At 54.6% G+C, this 18,369-nt stretch overlaps 6 protein-coding genes across 6 annotated transcripts; 3 read left to right on the top strand and 3 right to left on the bottom strand.

Annotated features, from left to right (window-relative positions):
• Positions 1-88: 88 nt before the first annotated feature.
• On the bottom strand, positions 89-2,809 carry JCM15063_002283 (uncharacterized protein; the record flags this gene model as incomplete). Its single annotated transcript, XM_076678186.1, has 8 exons — positions 89-407; positions 487-766; positions 826-982; positions 1,047-1,507; positions 1,588-1,879; positions 1,978-2,295; positions 2,370-2,454; positions 2,607-2,809. 8 exons carry the CDS (start codon positions 2,807-2,809, stop codon positions 89-91), a joined length of 2,115 nt encoding a protein of 704 aa, XP_076534784.1.
• A 133-nt stretch (positions 2,810-2,942) lies between these two features.
• NDC1 (Ndc1p) lies at positions 2,943-5,892 on the bottom strand (the record flags this gene model as incomplete). The annotated part of the gene is made up of 13 exons (XM_076678185.1): positions 2,943-2,998; positions 3,074-3,133; positions 3,208-3,435; positions 3,530-4,054; positions 4,116-4,296; positions 4,373-4,453; positions 4,521-4,656; positions 4,732-4,892; positions 4,960-5,089; positions 5,166-5,343; positions 5,420-5,515; positions 5,585-5,684; positions 5,749-5,892. The coding sequence occupies 13 exons, from the start codon at positions 5,890-5,892 to the stop codon at positions 2,943-2,945; spliced, it is 2,076 nt and encodes a 691-aa protein (XP_076534783.1).
• A 419-nt stretch (positions 5,893-6,311) lies between these two features.
• JCM15063_002281 (uncharacterized protein) lies at positions 6,312-9,738 on the bottom strand (the record flags this gene model as incomplete). The annotated part of the gene is made up of 3 exons (XM_076678184.1): positions 6,312-7,966; positions 8,041-8,992; positions 9,043-9,738. 3 exons carry the CDS (start codon positions 9,736-9,738, stop codon positions 6,312-6,314), a joined length of 3,303 nt encoding a protein of 1,100 aa, XP_076534782.1.
• A 270-nt stretch (positions 9,739-10,008) lies between these two features.
• Positions 10,009-11,668, top strand: OGG1 (8-oxoguanine glycosylase OGG1; the record flags this gene model as incomplete). Its single annotated transcript, XM_076678183.1, has 4 exons — positions 10,009-10,219; positions 10,312-10,561; positions 10,622-11,135; positions 11,222-11,668. 4 exons carry the CDS (start codon positions 10,009-10,011, stop codon positions 11,666-11,668), a joined length of 1,422 nt encoding a protein of 473 aa, XP_076534781.1.
• Positions 11,669-12,093: 425 nt separating this feature from the next.
• JCM15063_002279 (uncharacterized protein) lies at positions 12,094-13,818 on the top strand (the record flags this gene model as incomplete). Its single annotated transcript, XM_076678182.1, has 2 exons — positions 12,094-12,448; positions 13,736-13,818. 2 exons carry the CDS (start codon positions 12,094-12,096, stop codon positions 13,816-13,818), a joined length of 438 nt encoding a protein of 145 aa, XP_076534780.1.
• Positions 13,819-16,252: 2,434 nt separating this feature from the next.
• Positions 16,253-17,923, top strand: JCM15063_002278 (uncharacterized protein; the record flags this gene model as incomplete). The annotated part of the gene is made up of 9 exons (XM_076678181.1): positions 16,253-16,276; positions 16,357-16,432; positions 16,517-16,598; positions 16,683-16,990; positions 17,059-17,135; positions 17,211-17,318; positions 17,385-17,408; positions 17,501-17,685; positions 17,770-17,923. 9 exons carry the CDS (start codon positions 16,253-16,255, stop codon positions 17,921-17,923), a joined length of 1,038 nt encoding a protein of 345 aa, XP_076534779.1.
• Between the last annotated feature and the right edge of the window lie 446 nt (positions 17,924-18,369).

The raw sequence follows: 18,369 nt of genomic DNA, 5'->3' as shown, positions 1-18,369 counted from the left end.
AAAAAATATTGATAACAGCTTTATCAGGGCACCGCGTTTCACTAGCGCGCTAGACATCGAGTTTCGGGGGCTTGTACAGATCGCGACCTCAGAGCTTTGCCTTGACATTGCTCTTACCCTTTGGTTCCTTGTTGTCGAATGTCAATTCGGGATGGTCGACAAACACCTTCAAACACTCGGGATCTTCCGCCGACGAGAGGTTCAACGTTTCCCATTTCGTGCCATTGATCAACTTCTTCGTCGGAACTTCCAATCGTTTCCCGTTCGTCGTGTACGGCAATTTGTTCAAGTGAATGATCTTGGCAGGAACGTGTCGAGTCGAGAGTGAAGTTCGAATCGCCGACCGAATCGCTTCCGCGACGGTCGGAGACAGGGAGGTCGGATCTTTCGGTTTGACAAATAAGATACTGGTTTCGACAAAACCAACAAGTAAGTAGCCCGACACGATCTCCTTTCCTTCGGAAAGCACGTTGTAGAGAAACTCACAATCTCTCGTCTCCGTCCGGCAATCTCTGTCCTACCGCGAGACAATCTTCGACACCTTCGACGTTCTCGACGACCGAGTAGATCTCACTTGAACCGAACCGTACCCCAGCCGGGTTCAACACTCCGTCACTGCGACCATACACCATGACCCCTCGCGTTTGACTGTGCAGTTCGATCCAGTCTCCATGTTGCCACACTGCAGGTTGAACTGGGTACCCTTCAAAGTACGCCGCATGGTACCGTTTCAATCCATCTCGTCCCCAGAATCCAACGGGTTGATCTTGTGTAGCGAAATCGTCAGATTCATGGAAAAGAGTCGGAATCATCGAACTCGCTCACTTGGGAAAGGTTTGCAGATGACCATGTCGCCCGTCTCGTCGATGACGGGTTTACCATCGTCGTTCCAAGCTTGTAGATCCATACCAAGCGCGATTACGCTGATCTCGCCATGATAAATCGGAACACTCTTGACGGCGCCGATGAACAAGTTGCAGATCTGGAATCTCGGCAAGGTCAATATCCAGGGGTCAACCGGAAGCGAGAAGAGAAAAACGACTCACATCAGTACCTCCGGTTCCATTGTTGACCCAAACCTCGGTTCGGACGTTATCCCGCATCCAGTCGTACAAAGGCGGTTTCAAAACGCTGCCGGCCAACTGAATCTGGTCGATGCAGCTCAAGTCGTAATCCTGGTTCGGTCGGTACCCGTTCGTTTCGAGCGTTTGCAAGTACCTCGGCGAGACTCCCAAAATGTTGATCTTGAGTTTCGACGACAACGCCCAGAACGTTTCCGGACCGGGATGGAACGGGGAACCATCGTACAACACCGCGCACACTCCAACTCCCAACGTTCCGACCATGTGATTCCACATCATCCATCCGAGGGTTGTGAACGTCATTTGGGCATCTCCAGGTTTGGCACAATTGTGTAACGAGTGCACCATTTTTTGTGACAACACCATCCCGCCGTGACTGTGCACGATCGCTTTCGGTTTCCCAGTCGTTCCAGAAGAATACAGCACTGCCAGACAATCGAATGCTGCATGTCAGCTTCTTTTACGACAGATATGCTAGAGAGTGAGGGGGGAGAGAGACCCTTACCCCATTGAGGATCCATTGCGTTGCAGCGATGGAATTCGATTTCGGCGGGTGCGCCTTGACCCCGTTTCTTGACTTCGTTGTAACTGATCCATTCCTTGGCATCACTTGCCGACGAAGAGGCAGCAGTAGGGAACGGTTCTCTAGGTTCTCGATCTCGGTACAATTGGCCGACCACAACAACGTGTTTGACCGAAGGCAATTTCGCGAGGATCTCTTCGAGTTTTGGATAAATCTTGTGCGTCTTGCCTCCATAAGCGTACGAGTCTGCGGTCAATAGAACTTTCGGTTCAATCTGTCGTCAGAACAAGGCAAGGATACGACAAAATTTAGTTTGACCTCGAGGAGGAGAGAAGAGATTTTTCAATCTTTCGATTGGTAAGCAGACTCAACTTGTTCAAGACGTTCGAGGACTGCGACTGCTCCAAACTCGGCAGCACAACTGCTCCACACGGCTCCGATCGCGAGGGTTGCGAGACAAAACACGACGGCTTCTGCGTTCGAAGGTGAGAACGCTCCAACCGTGTCTCCAGGTTTGACCCCGAACGATGTTCTCAAAGTGTGAGCGACGACTCGTACTTCTTGGTACAACTGTTCGAACGAGAGTTGACGAGTGATGGACGAGTCGAGATCTGAGAGCGATTTGGGCTCAATGAGCGACACGAGCGCTCGGTTCGATGTACGGGCGTAGGGGTGGGAGAGGAGCATGTTCTTTGTTTCTCAAAAGAGTCGCATCGAGATCAGCTTGGGGCTTAGCAAGAGAGAAAATCACAGAATCGACGAACCTCGGCGTAATTGAGTCGAGCGCGAATCAAGTTGGGATTGACCGTGTCCATAGGTTGCGAGTCGTCGAACAAGACCTTGACATCCCTGGATCATCATTGTGGTCAAAAAAAGATACCGGTCAGTTCTTTCTGATTCGGCATGCCCTCGGACCCCCACTTTCCGGATCCCGAGGGAACCTCCTCCGCCCGCCCTCGCCTTCGCACGCTGTCTCGAGTAAGTCGAGGGAAGAGACTCACGTGCGCTCGCCGATGATGTGCGTGTAGTCCCATACAGCAGTCCAAAACTCGTTCAAATGGTCGAGGGTCCACGTCCTCAGTTCATGAAAATCGCGCAAGTCGAGAGCAAGACGTTCGTTGAGGAACTGTCGGAACTTGGTATCGGGCGCATCGGCCACTTGTTGTGCACTAGGCTGAAAGAACAGGGTGCGCGTGCCCGGCATTCTGGTTTGATTGAGCAGAGAGAAGAGAGCCAGAAAAGCGGAAGCCCCGCCTCTCGGCACACATTTTTTGCCGGGTCGCGAACTCCAAGCAGTCGGACAATTTGCCTGAAATTGCGTTTACAAAAACCTTTGCTTATGCTCCCCAATCTACCAACAGTTGCAACTGTGCCGCAATCTGAGTAGGGAATCCTGTTTTTGCGTAGATTATGGGAATGTCAGACCTCGGCGAAGCTTGAATATGCGATCGAGGCAAGTGACACTCACGGAACTCGGTCAAGTAGGGAGCAAATTCGGTCAGGATTGATCTCGCACCGTGTCGAAGTGCTGCATCGCACAAGCGTGTCAGTTCTAGCAACAACAAACACAGGAGAGAAGGCGAGATAGAGAGGCCAATTTACCATCTTGCACGATTCCGACTGTTGTCTTTTCGACTTGTCTCCACCGCTCAGCTCGCTCTTTCCCGTCCGTCTCGTGTTCCTTGTCTTGCGCGATCAGCTCAAACTCGCGTTCGAGACTGTCGAGCACAGTCAGGAACCTGACATAGCCTTCAAGGATTTTCGGGATGTCTCGTTGCGCGACTCCGAAAGAATCCTCCTTCAACGAAGCACACGTCAAGTTGCTCAACGCTAAATGACGTCCAGGGCATCCATCGAGGCAAATGTTCAGCTTCTCAATCCGGCGGATAGACCAGCGAGGGGGGTGGAGAAAGAAAAAGAGCACCTTGAATCGCACACACGGTCGTTTGAACTTTGGTGAGACACCTCGCGATGCGGTACTCGGGAACAATCTCGAACCATCCCGCTCGAAGTCCTCCTGGGACCCATTTCGCAAGTTTCGTCTCAATGCCAACGACGACCGGTACGTCCTCGACGTTCAGGACTCGTGGCGCAGCTTGCGACTCTCCTCCATCTCTGCCCTGCGACGTACCCGACCCGCCCGAGAGTGACGCAGTTTGCAGGATTGATGGAACTCGGGAGACGATCGTCGATTGTGCGGTCGAGACGGCAGACGAAACGGCGTTCGAAGCTTTGTCGACGAGCGGGGCTGCCGGACCGAGTGGGATCGAGGGAGGAGTCGACGAAGAGTTGGAAGCGGTTGCAGACACTCGATCGAAGAAGGACGATTTCGTGGGTACAAACACGTCTCCAGATTTGATCGTCGCCTTGTTGGATTGGGTGCTGCCGTTCGACTCGGGTTGTCCAGATGCAGTTCGAGTTGAACTCGGTTGAACGCCAGTCGCGGTTACTGCAAAAGCCGCTTCTGGTCAATCGCCGCAAGGTTCGCTCAAGGGTGATAGTGGTCTCACCTGCGATTCTACCTCTGCCTTTCGCTCGTTGCAACTCGGTCCCGATCAGGACGAGACATTCTCGAGACAGTTCACTCCATGCTCCTCCCGAGCTGCTCGAGCGTTTGACATCTTTGAAGATCGCTTCCCGTCGAGCTGGAGAAGTGAGAGTCAAAGTTGCGAGCTCGTGGTAAGCGAATTGCTAGACGCGTTCAAAAACGAAATCTCGTCAGATCGCAATCACAATCTCGTAGATGACTGTTGAGTGGGACGCGCACCTGGTAGTAAGGGTCATCCGAACGAAGTCCCGAGAGCAACGATTGATTCGGGTTCGATGCGAATTGAGAAACCGACATGGGCTGACACGATTTCGAGTTACAGATCAGCCACCTTTGAGCGAAATTAAAGATGTTTGCACAGGCTTACTTGAGTTGCGTAGACCTCAAAGATGATGTGTGTCGCTTCCCACAATACGAAAAACATGAACGAACTCGAAACGGCTCGCAACGCGAGCGTGAATGAGTAGGCTCCCGAATGCTTCATGATTGTGTACAGGTGAGGCCTGCACAGACTGACATTAACCAGGATCTATGCGAGTAGCAGGTGGGCAAACTGTCTTCGGAGAAAAGGAACGTACCTGGCCCAGGGTCCGGCAAAGTTGACGAGAATGAATCGTAGCACGGGTCGACGCGCAACGACGTAGATGATCCAGAACGAGAAGAATGCGATAGAAGTTGAGCGGATCGCCGATCGGAACCGCGCGACCGCTCTCGCAGCAAGTCGAGCGGGAATTGCGAGCTAGCATGTGCAAGCGTGAGGGTTAGCACGCAGCGATCTCTTGAGATACCTTCCGAAAGGTGCTCACAGTGTCTTCGTGTTCGAACTGGACCTGCGAGCGGTCCTTGACGACATGCTCGACGGTAGCAGCGGCGGCCAATGCGGTATGGAGGAGGGCGAGAATGATCCTCCGTTCGTTGAGCTGCCAGGTATCGCGTCTTGATTCGCATAAGAAAGAAGGGGTTCGAAGCGTAAGCAAGCTTTACGTCAATTCGGGTTGAAGGGACGACGTACCCTTGGTGGTAGAAGAACAAGCCCAGTCTCGGGTCGGTCGAGGTGTACCCGGCGCACCAGATGTAAGCGATGTGGAAGAACCCAGCTCCGGCGAGGTACGACAGGAACACTTTGAGGGTTGACCGTTGTCGCAATTGAGCGAATTGACTGAACCGGGTTGGCAGTGAAGGTCGCGGGACTTTGGTACGAATGTCAAAAAGCAGAGGTAATCAGCGAGGGACGTCACTATCGTGTTCGTGGAGGTATGAGCTTACGACTGATGGTTTGCTTGCGCAGTACAAACAGGGGCAGAGAGCCGAGGAACACGATCGGAGCAAACACGATGACCGGCAAGAAGTTGAGTAAAGAACCTAGACGCAATGAACCGAGTGCCGCTGTGAGTTGCCGGCCGGATCTCGTCTCGCTCGCATGTAACGCACCTGGAAGCTCCTTTGGATCAAAGACAGCGAGTAAGAGGGTCGAGTAGGCTGTCAACGCTGCGAGCGAGAGCATGTTGCGCATCCGGCGGGCCAACACGACCTGTTTCCCAGCAACAGTCAGCTCGGTGAGCATACCATGCCAGGTTGAGTGCACAAGTGCACACCTTGCACAGGGTCGCATAACTCTGAGTGGACGGGTGCGAGAGGTTCGAACGAGACGGTGTCGACAGAAAATCCGATCCGCTCGACTTGCTCGTACCGGCGCTGCTACTGCCAGCACTTGTTCCTGACCGTGAGACTGTGCTCATCTTCCGAGTCGTTCTGTGAAGCGTCCAGCAAGAGAGCAGATGACGGGGTTGAGAATCGAAAAGGCGCGTCCATTGCAATTCAAGTTGATTGATCTTCGAATCGACTCTCATCATTGGTAAACTACGAGCTGGCGGCATGGATCGAATTCCAGGTACGTCAAACAAGAAAGGAAGGCCCGCGTACGCAGGAAAAAAAACGGGTCCGTGTAAGACGAAAGAAGCAGAAAAAAACGAAATGACGAAATCAGGTTTTAGAGAGTCGATGCGGATGAAGGATGTAGCAGTCATGTAAGCGGAAGCCAAAGGGTATCAACACAACAGCGACGAAAAACGGAGGGGACGACAGGGGGTATCGACAGCTAAGACGGAGGAGGGAAAAAACCGGGAGGATATATCGATAATGCGAGATCAATGCGAACTTATGGTGAAAGTGTCGAAGGTTCGGGAGCGAATACAGTTGATTGCGCTTGCTCCTCGGTCACGGAGGAACTGGAGGCAGAAGAAGAGGCGGCAGAGGGAGTAGACGTCGTTTCGGCAATCTCGGGTTCAGTGGGACGTTCGGGTTCTCCTCCTCCGATGTGAATCTCGGCGCCGTCCATCTCTGCGAGCGCCATCATGCCCATCGTACGACCGCCACCTGTGGCCTTGCCAAACCTGCCCGCCCAACCGACCGTACCGCCAGGGAGATGAACGGCAGCGTTGGGCGGCAAGATTTCACGGTGCGCTTCTGCCCGGCGACCTTGCACGATCGTGCCGTCTTCGAGAACGATCGGAGACCCGTACATGCGCACCGATCCCCACAATGCAGGGACAACCTGAACTTGTGCCGAACGTCCGCCAACCGACGGAGTCGACGAGAGCGTGTACTCGTCAGTCGAGAATGTCGAAGCGGTGGTAGAGGCCGGATGGTACGGGTGTGCTGGAGTATCGACTCCTCCGTCCCACATCTTGTCGCGACCGAGTAGCGCGAGTGCAGTCTCGTAGAACCATTCGTTGCGTTTGAGGTAGTGCACCGCGACCGTGCCCCCATACGGCAATCCGAGCATGCGTTGCGAGCGCAGTGACAGAGTCGCTGGATCATAGCGCAGGGTTGCAGGCGGGATGAACCGCTCCTCCGTGAATGGCACCGCGTACGCGTGTCCACCGAGTCGGATCTGTCCTGTCGGTTCATTCACCGGGGGGTTCGACGACGAAGACGACGAGCCTGATACAGCTGGAGCGCTGGTCGAGTTGGTCGAGTTCGAGCTGCCTTCGAGCGAGCCCGTTTTGCGAGCGGGGTCGACAAAGTTGTCCTCGAACGGTCCGCGCGCGAGGTTGTAAATCTCATACTCGCCTTCAGCGAATGGTGCGCGGGTCGGTCCTTCCTGGATTCCGCCTTCTGATCTCTTGGTTCGTCGGAGATGTACCGCTTCGACTCCTTCCGGATCTCGGAACAGATCTTTTCCAAACCTGGTCGTCCTCGCCGATGGCAACGAATCATTCTCGTCGGGTACTCCAGGTCGAACGCCCGTCTTGGTCGAATCGGGATTCTCGTCGAGGTGTCCAACTCGGTCCAAGAGTCGCTTGTCCCCGGGTCCGAACACGATTTCGTCGTATTTGATCGCTTGAGGACCACGACCGTTGTCACTCCTGAACCCTTGCTCGTTCCATCTACCTCCTCCCTCGACGAGCGCCTCGACTTGTTCTTCAATGCTCAAACCGGGAGCCGGTTCCGTGTACGGTTTCTTCCAGGTTTGCACGGTCGAGTACGACTGCCACAGTTCGCCTCCACGTCGCAATCTCTCATGCTCGCTGATTCCTCTGCGGCCTTCGAGCCGAACTTGCTCGACGTGATCCGGGAACGTGAACCCGCGAGCGTACGTGGTGCCGGCCTTTGGATGGTCGTAGATGTAGCACCTCTCGGTGATCCAGTGAATCGACGAGGCGTTTGGGTGGTTGCGCATCCATTTCGCGACCCGTTGATCTTCTTTGCCGACCGTCCATGAAGACGGTCGAGGGTAGGTCGAGAGGTAGTTGACCAGGTCGGACGAGAGCGCGTACACCTCTCCACCCATGAATCGGTTTCGGATCAGGTCTGTTTGGGACGATGAACGTTCGTCAGTTACATTAGCTGTGTTGGCTCCAGGGAATCGAAGAAATTGGACTGACAACCCCAGTATGTATTTTGTCGAGGTGTCAACCGCAGATGCCGTTCCAGCTCGCTCAACACGATGAAAGCGTCGTCGTCTGCCTTGACGACATAGTCCGCTTTTTTGAATCCAACCGACACCGCTTTCGTCTTGCCCGGTCCGAGTTCGTGAGAACTCGGCGTCGTGTAGTACACGGGCACGGTCGCGTTCTCGTTCGCCCAACTGAAAAACGCGAACGTCTTGCCCTTGTTCATGTTCTCGGCGACGTCGAGGACGACAATGTCGTCAAACATCTCCATCTCGAGCGCGATCCGTTTACTCCATTTCGCTCGCGGACGACCGAGCACGAATTTGATCTGAACGTTCTGACCCGGTCTGCCCGTTTGTGGATCGATCGGTTTCGAGTGTTTCGCGTACGACAGTCGGATCGCATTTCGTCGATCGACGGCCGCATCGACCGAGAACACACCGACAAACACGTTGACCGGTTTGAGGCTGTCGGCGAGCTCGTGCGGGAACGGCCTCTGTTCCTGACAGAACTGGCGCCAGGGCAGCGGTTCCCGGTCCGATGAAAGAACGTTCATGAGGAACGTCGTCAACGTGGCCGCGAAGCACAGGAAGAGCAGGATCGAGAAGAGGATCGTGATCGGTTGCGTCGGGACATAAGGTTGTCGCAAGATCGCCTGCACGAGCCGAATCAGGGGTGACGACGAGGATGACGAGGATGAAGAGGAGGCCGAAGATGTCGACTCTCGATGAGATTTGGAAGAGTGGTGGCGGTGAGCCGAAGGCGTGCCGAGTAGGGGGGCATTGGAGCCGAACGAGGATGCCGAGATGGTGTTCTTGCGCCGTGTCTCTGCCCGCCTCGACCACCAGCCCGGTTTCCGCTGTTGGTGATGTTTGCGCCCGAGGATCGGAGAAGTGTCGGGAGTGAGCGAGCCGGACAGTTTGTCGAGCAAAGAGGGAGGTTGCTGGTCGTAATCTGCAGGGATTCGCGAGAATGTCAGTGATACCGTGGCACGCGCAAAATCGAGCTTGGAAGGCGCTTGCAATCAATCTCGTACGACTCCTTCTCTTCGAGGTCTGCCGGAGTGGGCGGGGTTGAGAACCCGCTTCTGCTGCGTGCTGCGGCCGACGCTTGAGCAGCAGCCGACGACCGTGCTCCTGCCCTATAACTCAGGTAGCCGTCGAAGCCATCGAGCGTGTTGGGGGCGGGCGAGCCTGCGCGGCTCGAGACGCGGCTCGAGTAGTACTCGTCGCCGCTCCACAGCTGCTGGCCGTACGCGAGGTGGTGGTCGACGGCGAGGTTGTGGTTGTGCAGCGCGGTCGAGCTCGTCGTAGCTGCGTCAGATTTGCTGGGGCCGTGCAGGCGCGTAGGCGGGAGCGTCGCCGCGGTCGACGTCAAGGGATTCTCGACGAGGAAGGCGGCGCGCGCGCGCGGGCGAACGTTGCGGTCGGCGATGCTCGAGACGCTCGCGGATCCCTCGGCAGACGAGTCGTACGAGTCCGAGTACGACGAGCGGTGATCGTGGTCATGCTCCTCGGACGAGCGACGAGAGTCGGAGCCGGTGAGGGAAGGGACCGAGTGATGATCGATTTGCGACGACCGCGGCGAGCTCGCACGGGACGAGGTCGAGGCCGACGACGACGCGTAATCGACCAGCGTTGGCGTTGTCGACGTCGACGCAGACCCGCCCACGACGTGGCGAGGGTGCATGGCGGAGGGCGTTGTTTCAGATCAGGCTAGATGCGCGCGATCCAATCAAGCGGGCGAGGTCACGTCGAGCGGAGGGCGCAGGCGCAGGCGCAGACGAAAGATGGTCGTCCTAACACTCGGCAGGCGCAGAGGCAGAGGTCGATCTGCAACGGTGTCGAGGGCAGACCGCAGACGGGGAGAGAGCGGGGTCGACCAAAGTTCAAACTGCGACAATTGCGCAGTCATAGTTTTGCAGGCTCGGAATTTCCTGGCGACCGTCACTGCCAGAGCATGTCGTGTCTGAGCACGCCGCTGCGCTTCTTGCCCGTGCTACCGAAAGAGCTGCAGCTCGCTACTGTGCTCAAGTCGGGCCAGTCATTCCGGTGGCACCGCTCGAGTCCGGTTGCGGCGACTCTTCCGCCGAGCGCCACACCCGATACTGCCGAGGGCGAGGAGTGGTCGTTCGGGTGTCAGGATCGGACAGTCGTGCTGCGTCAAGACGGTGCGTCCGCTCGCTGCGTTGTGCGTTGTCTGTGGTGCGCTCTGCGCGAGGTTGCACCGCCTCATTGCGTCGTTCTCTTTGACATTTGACAGATCACGGTGTGCACTACCGCGCCTTGTACCCGTTCAAACCGCCTCATGCAGCATATCTCGCCGACGTTGCGCACGACACGACGAGGTCCATGCTCGTCGACTATTTTCAGCTCGACACTCCTCTCGCACCCCTGTACGACACCTGGAGCGCACGCGACTCGAGTTTCAAGCGCAAGATTGAGAGTGACTCGGACGGGAGGCTGCGAGGAATTCGAGTGCTCAAGCAGGACGAGTGGGAAACTCTCGTGTCGTAGGTTACCCCCTTCTTTCTCTCGCTGTTCTGGTTGATCGACTCTTTTTCCTGAAACAGGTTCATTTGTTCCGCCAACAACAATATTGCTCGCATCACCCTCATGGTGAACAGACTCTGTGCGCAGCTGGGAGAGCCTCTGCCGCATCCTTCTCACTTTGATCCTGTGACCGTGCACGAGGATCCGTCTCTCGAGCTTCCATCTTCGGTACCTCCCCCTCCGAACGACCTGTCACTTTACACATTCCCTCAACCGGAACTTTTGACCAATATCCCTCGAACCGAGGCACTGCTGCGTCAGCTCGGGTTCGGCTACCGAGCAAACTTTATTCCGACTTCGGCGCTGCATCTCGTCGAAACTTCAAAAGCTCTCTCGATCTCGCCTCTCGAGTACCTGAGATCGTTGCGAAGAGATCAATACCTTTGCGAGGGTGAGGCAGGAGGAGAAGCGTTGAAACAAGTGAGGGACAAGTTGCTCGAGTTCAAAGGCGTAGGTCGCAAAGTGGCAGATTGCGTCCTCTTGTTTGGACTCGGATGGAGTCAAGTTGTTCCGATCGATACCCATGTCTTTCAGGTACAGCTCACACCCTGTAGGAACCTTTCATCATGCTGGAGGATAAAAAACGGCTGACCCTTCTTGCTTGTTCGTGGGACCTCCAGATCGCAATTAGGGACTACGGGTTCCCTGCTTCGAAAACGACTGCGCTCAATCTGGCTTTGCACGACAAAGTGTCACAACACCTCGCGAAACAATGGCAACCACACGCGGGTTGGTGTCAACAGATCCTGTTCTTTGCGGACCTCAAATCGACATCCTCAACGACCACGACCTCGTCGCCTACGAAAAAGGAACAACTCACATACGCGAAAGTCGAGATCAAGGAAGAACTGCTCGAGGAGGATATCAAGCCTTCCCAGAGAAGAAACACGTTCGAGGATGATGTCAGAGAGATTATGGATAATCCGGGTCGCAAACGGAGAAGGACGACCGTGATCAAAACAGAGACTAAGATCAAGGTTAGACAGGAGCCAGAAGTCGTGGTCAAAACTGAACCAGGCATCGTTGAACCGGTCGAGGTGCCTCTCCGAATCAAGGAGGAGGTCTAGGGGAATGTACAGAGGACGCTATAGCCTTTTCTCTCCATTTGACAAAGTACAAGAGGGCCAAGCAAGTGCTGCATCTTACCCGTCTCTGTCAATCCAATTTTCGCATGCCCTGTACAGATTCGGAAGCCGATCTTGCTGTCTTCACCCATGCTGGAATGCGTTGTCCAGCAAGCCTGGAAGCCAAAGCTCACCCTGGGGTCGCGTCTGATTTTGAAAACCAAACTTGCGTCAACGAAATTGCTCGGATGATGCTTGTCGATTGACATGGACTCGTACTGTAGCAAACTTCTTTTGAACCCCTTTTCACAGTACGCGCATTACCTATGTACTGACCACGCGGGTTTTGTCGTTGCGAGTTGGACCTGGGCACATTGTGGATTTGCCGTCCAAGCCCTACTCGCAATCCTACTGTTTCGCCTTACGGAATGCAAGTCTGGCAGGGATTGATCCTCGCACTCGGTAGGGAAGAAGGTAGAGGTGCCGCTCCTTTTGGACTTGCGACCGCCGCAGTGGACCTGCTCTCCAACATTCCACACCGTGAAGAAGGCGGCGCTGAGAAAAGATCCGGCGACGTACTGCATGAAGCATGGCGACTGACCAAGGCCGAAGCTACCAGGCTCGTCAAGAAGACGCTACCTCAAGGCTCGGACGCCAGACGAAACGCCATCGACGCCATTGCGCACCAGACGATCAAATGCTGGAGAAACTTGTTCGACGCGTACATCTCGAATTATGCGCCGCTCAAGACCCTCGACCGAATGGATGGCGCGGGCGGCATAGGTGCGGACAGTACCTTTACTGGGCGCTTGATGCGCGTGAAAGGTTCCGATGTTTGCGATACCCTCTTGGGTCGATGCAAACGGGTTTGCAGCGGATCCCTGCTCTCCCTGAACCGTCACATCGCCCCTCGCGAGGTGGTACCGGAAGGGTAAAGATCCGCTGCAAACCCGTTTGCATCGACCAAGAGGGTATCGCAAACGTCGGAACCTTTCTCGCGCATCAAGCGCCCAGTGAACGTGGTGTCCCGACCTGTGCCGCTCGCGTCGTACATTCGGTCGAGGCTCTTGAGAGGCGTATAGCTCGAGATGTGCGCAGTGGTGTCGAACAGGTTTCCAGACCAATGATCGTCTGGTGCGCGATGGCGTCGATGGCACGTCGTCTAGCGTTCAAATTTGAGGTAGCTTCTTCTTGACGAGCCTGGTAGCTTCTGCCTTGGCGAGTCGCCATGCCTCATGCAGTACGTTGCCGTCGAGCTGTCAGCGCCGCCTTCTTCTCGGTGTGCAAGGCTCGAGATCAGGTCCACTGCGGCGGTCGCAAGTCCAGAAGGCACGGCATCTCTACCTTTTTCCCTACCGAGTGCGAGGATCAGTCCCTGCCAGACTTGCATTCCGTAAGGCGAAACAGCAGTCGAAGAAGGTGGGCTCGCCGTCGCGACCGTTCGTGCACGACTGTCGTTCGCGCCCGGGACGAATACTAGAAGGCTGTCGAACATTCGGCTGGCTTCGAGCGCTTTGTCGACAGACCGACGCTCGCGGAAGACGATGATGCTTGGTCAAGGGCTGAGCGACGATATTAGTTCCCCTCTGAACGAGTCCGCGGAGCACCCGGAGAGGCCTGACCTTCTGTCGATACGATTGGCGAGTCTAGCAAGTTCTGCACAGGGGAGGAAGGTAGGTCAGCCTTGGCATTTTAGCTGAAGCCTGCGATTCTGTAGACATGGGGGGCAGGGTTGCGCAGCCAGGTGGAAAGGCGCCGGAGGGGTGCGAGTTTGATCCAAGTTGTAGTCGAAGACTACGCGAGTCGGATGTGAGCCTTTTCGAGGCGGCCGAGCCCGATCTCGTAGAGAGCAAGAAGAGAGCAAGAAGAGAGTGAGAAGAGAGCGAGAAGAGAGTGAAAAGAGAGCGAAAGCACCGTCAACCGATCGATCGGCGTTTTGGATCAAGATCTCGCTTCACACCGTCTCGTCTTATGCGAGCTCGAGTTTTGAGATTCAGGCTTCTTAGAACATAGGAAGAGCATCGCGGAGAGCGTTCGACGCTGGCTGACTTTTCCCCTACTGTTCCTAAGCGGGTTCGACTTGGTCCAATACTTGGCGACCGAGCCCCGTATCGACCCAAGTCAACACGTTCTACGTACACAACACACCCTGACTCCCTAGCTTGAGGCATCCGATCCGCAAAAATAGCAAATTTGGTTGGTACCCATACTTTCGAAAGTGGGCGTCAGTATAGCGATCGGCTGCAGCGACCTATTGACTGACAATCTAGCGGTCCGACTCATAGTTCCGCCTAGTATTAGGCAGTGAGCGAAGCCCACGTGCTATATGAGTAGGCAACATGCCCCTTGCTGGAATCGAAACCGCTTGTTCTGTGCGCGGTCCCTGCACAAGCTGAGTTCAAGCTGAGCTATCTAGCGCTAAGCCGTCATTTGCCCTGTGGAATCAGTCAAAGTATCTCAACGCAAGACATCAAAAAAAACATTCCTCGGGGCCAAGACAACGAAATCACGACGGGATTATCGCAACACCTTATCTCACCTGCTCCGACTTGAGGCCCCTCACCCCGCCAGATATTCGAGTTTGTGGGAAAGTATGGCGGTTAGGCGCGGACCAACTGGATTGGACCTCCTGATGCGAAGTTTCCCTGGCGACGAGAGTGGCAAATCCATACAAGTTCTCTCCTCTTCTTCATCGGATCACTTATCCGTACTGTCTCCTGAGGTCAGTAGTAGATCCAAATATTTTCTATTCATTGTATTAATCAGATTTACCCGTACTCGCTCGTCAGCCCGTATCGCATTCGTCGTCTTTCACAAAGTCTTCTCATGCCTCCTTTGTTGACAGCTCCATAGACGCATCCCATGAGACTTTGCAATATTGTCGAGCATTTCCGTACGAACTTCCATCGAGGTAGAGAACCCGTCTCTGGGCCGTTCGCCGCGAGGCAACAAGCCTCAACGTCGCTAACATTTATTGTAAGCCGTGATACGCACTAGGTGCAACGCAACTTGATTGACGAGCTTCTCGCTGCCAAAGCCATAGCCTGTTGGCTTCACATTCGGCTTGAAGTTTTCGCGTTCAGATCTGGAAGCCAATTTTGTCGAGCTCTTCTGTGAATTTACACTGAAACGCACTGTAACAAACCTTTCAGAACCCCTTTTCACAATACGCGTGTATCGATCACTACGACACTTTCGTAGCGAATTGAACCTGAGCACGTCGTGGGTTTGCCGTCCGAGCCCTATCCCTGCGAGGGAGGTCCAAAAAAAAATCATGCTCTCCCATCTCGCCCCTTTCTCAGTCCATCTTCCCTTTTTGAAGTTGTCTGCTCTCTTTCCGTCCCGAAATGGGTTCGCAAGATCCGCTGCCCAAAAAATAGATTCGGAATCCAGCTCAGCCGACGAATCGGATTTTGATGAGCGGGAAGCTCCGATTGTGATTCTTCTGAGAGCGATGTAGACCAAGACGAATTCGACGCCGAGCATGCGAAGCAAGGACCCGCTCCAACACGAAAGGGTTCGAAAAGGTTTCGGAAGAACGGAGCCACCTCGCATGGAAATCCGCAAAACTTCGTCTTCCGACTTTACCTTTGCCTCCACTTCCAGGACAACTTAATCTCGTCGTCCCTCGGAAGGTCAAGTTTTGCGGGTTACCGTACGAGGTGGCTCCGTTCTTTTGACATCTTTTCGAACCCTTTCGTGTTGAAGCAGAACCTTGCTTCGCATGCTCGGCGTCGAATTCGTCTTGGTCTACATCGCTCTCAGAAGAATCACAATCGGAGCTTCCCGCTCAGCAAAATCCGATTCGTCGGCTGAGCCGGAGCTCGAATCCAATTGACGCTTTTTGCGGTTTTTTGGGCAGCAGATCTTAGGAACCCATTCCTTCGTTGCTCGTATTCCGAGATACCGTAGACTGTCGGTTTCTCATACCGCTGAGGGAAAGAGAGGCGGCAGGGGCGGCGGACGAGAGGAGAAACGTAAGGCTTCTAGACGGGGCAGCAGCCCGGTGGAAAGGCGGTGGAAGGGATTGCGCAACGAGCTCGACACTGATCAACCTTGTGTGACGACGATTCTGGGGAACAGCAAAGCACCAGACTCGATGCGTTGATATCAATCGTCAGTGCCGCCGGGCTGTCGCCATTGATTCACATTGCCCCGAAGTTAGGAAGCGGATCCTGCTCGACTTCGACAGAATTCGGGTTTTTGTGCTTGCGAGATTACCGAAAGACTCGCCTGACGTTTTGCTAGTCTTGATCGGTCAAAGATGAGACTGCCAGCGCAATACGTCGAACCGTGACAGCGAGCAACTTGGGCAGCGGACTGGAGCGGACCAACAGCAAACTGTTACGGGGCTTGGCGTCGGAGAACAAAAGGGACGATGGGTCGAGATCGTGCTGGTCGTTGAGAGGGATGGCCACTCGCAAGCGAGTACTGTAGCCATGTTGAAGGATCGAATCAGAATTGAAATACACTTGGTTTCCCCACTACAGCTCCAAAGTGGAGGCATGCGTCGATGACGAGAACCCTCGCGGCGCGCGCCTGCTTCTTCTTCTTCCCCTCACTCTACATTTCCTTGACTTATCCAAAATGCCTTACGAGTACGACCCCAAGGTATGATACTGCCTTTCGCTGTTGAAGGAAGTATCAAACTTGGGTTGACGTGGGCTCGTCTCGGTCTCCTCGCTGTGTAGAACATGATCTTCCGCCCTCTCGGCGACACGGGATTGCGCGTGTCTCTCCTAAGTTACGGTGGATGGTTGACTACCGGTTCGTACCTGGTCCTGGTCACGAGTGCTGTACCGTTCGCATTTTGCTCATGCTCGTCCCGCCCCGCATGACGTGTTGTTGCAGGTGGTACGGTCAAGGGTGACCCCGTTGTCGAACTCGTCAAGACGGCTCTCGACCATGGTGTCAACTTTTTCGACCAGGCCGAGTGAGCGTAGTTTCCCGATTCTCGCGTTCGAGGCGCATTGAAAAGATTCGCTGTATTGACAACTCTCCTTCAATCTTGTGACAGGGTGTACTCGAACGGAGAGTCCGAGCGCGAGATGGGTCGGGCGTTCAAGGAGCTCGATGTCGACCGCACCGACATTGTCGTGTCGACCAAGATCTTCTTCGGCACGGGCAAGAAGAGTCCCAACCAGCGAGGATCGTCCCGCAAGCACATTATTGAAGGGCTCAAGGCTTCGCTCGAACGCCTCCAGCTCGATTACGTCGACGTCATGTTCCTGCACCGTCCCGACTACGGTACGCCGATGGAGGAGACGGTCCGTGCCGTCAACACCTTGATCCAGCAGAACAAGGTCTTTTACTGGGGAACTTCAGGTGAGATTGTCGCAGCGCTCTGATCTTCTGATGTCTCGTGCTGACGATTTCTTTGCGCCATGATTCAGAGTGGACTGCTGCTCAGATCGCCGAAGCGATCGGAATTGCCGACCGTCTCGGTTTGATCCGCCCGGTCGTTGAACAGGTAACGCTTTCGTGCCTAGATTCGTCTCGAGCATGTACAGCGTACTAACCGATTCTTTCCGGTGCGAAATGATAGCCGCAATACAACATGCTGCACCGACAAAAGTTCGAGGTCGAGTACGCTGACCTGTTCCGCACGCACAAGTACGGCACTACTATCTGGTCTCCTCTCGCCGGAGGCATGGTACGGCTCTAGACTCTCTTGCACGATTCTACTATCGAGAGGGCGTACTGACATTGGGTTCCACAGCTCACCGGCAAGTACAACGACGGCGTAAGTAGAATTCAGATTTGCCCTCAGCTTTCCTTGTCAGGAAACAAGCCTTGCTGACTGACGATTTGCCTCCTTCGCGAATTATACTTCAGATTCCCGAGGATTCGCGATTCAAGACTTCGTCGATGTACGCCGACACGGTCAAGGAACTCGAGACGGATGCGGGCAAAGCCAAGATTGCCAAGATGCGCAAGTTGGCGGATTTGGCCAAACGCTTGGGAGCTTCGAACCAAGCGGCGTTGGCCCTCGCGTGGGCGGCCAAGAACCCCAACGTTTCGTCAGTCGCCATGAACCCTTTGCATTTCTTTTTCTCTCTTCCCATCTTTTACTGACTCTCTACCCGTGGTACCGTCTTTTTCAGGACTGTCATTCTTGGAGCGACCAAGCCCGAACAACTCGTGCAGAACTTTGAGGCGCTCGAAGTGTTGCCCAAGTTGACCGACGAAGTCATGCAAGAGATTGACGAGATTCTCGACAACAAACCCGAGGCTCTCGCGACCTACGGAAGGGCTTAAAGACAAGGAGTATTCTGACTCTATCCTTGAGCAAGCCCAGGAGGTGGAGATTGACCCTCAGCGAACCTTCTTGGCTCTACGAGGAGAGTAAAATCATGTAGTTAGCTTAGTAGTCAATATCACAAGAGAGACATACAGTGGTAAATCATCGTAGTCTTTTATTCCGTCAAAAGTCGCTTTGCCAGGACTAGCAAAAATCTCGAGATCGAGAGAACCGAGCGAGAGAATGAGAGAGCTCGAGGCTACAAGAACCTGATTATGGGGTCAAGGCAAGCTCATTCAAGCTCTCGGGGATGCGAGGACAATCACTACATCCCAACGCGCTGAATCAATACTGGCACAGTCTCTCAATCTCGATCGAGGATCAAAGGAGAAGAATTCGGCCAAAAAAGAGAAAGAAAAAAGAAATTACAACAATCTAAAAAGAGAAACCCTGGCCTAGTTTC

This window comes from Sporobolomyces koalae, assembly GCF_050403365.1.
Source record: "Sporobolomyces koalae JCM15063 DNA, S_koalae_JCM15063T_v1_ctg12, whole genome shotgun sequence".
In the NCBI taxonomy this organism is placed as follows: Eukaryota; Fungi; Basidiomycota; class Microbotryomycetes; order Sporidiobolales; family Sporidiobolaceae; genus Sporobolomyces; species Sporobolomyces koalae.
This window is presented reverse-complemented; position numbering and strand designations above follow the sequence as displayed.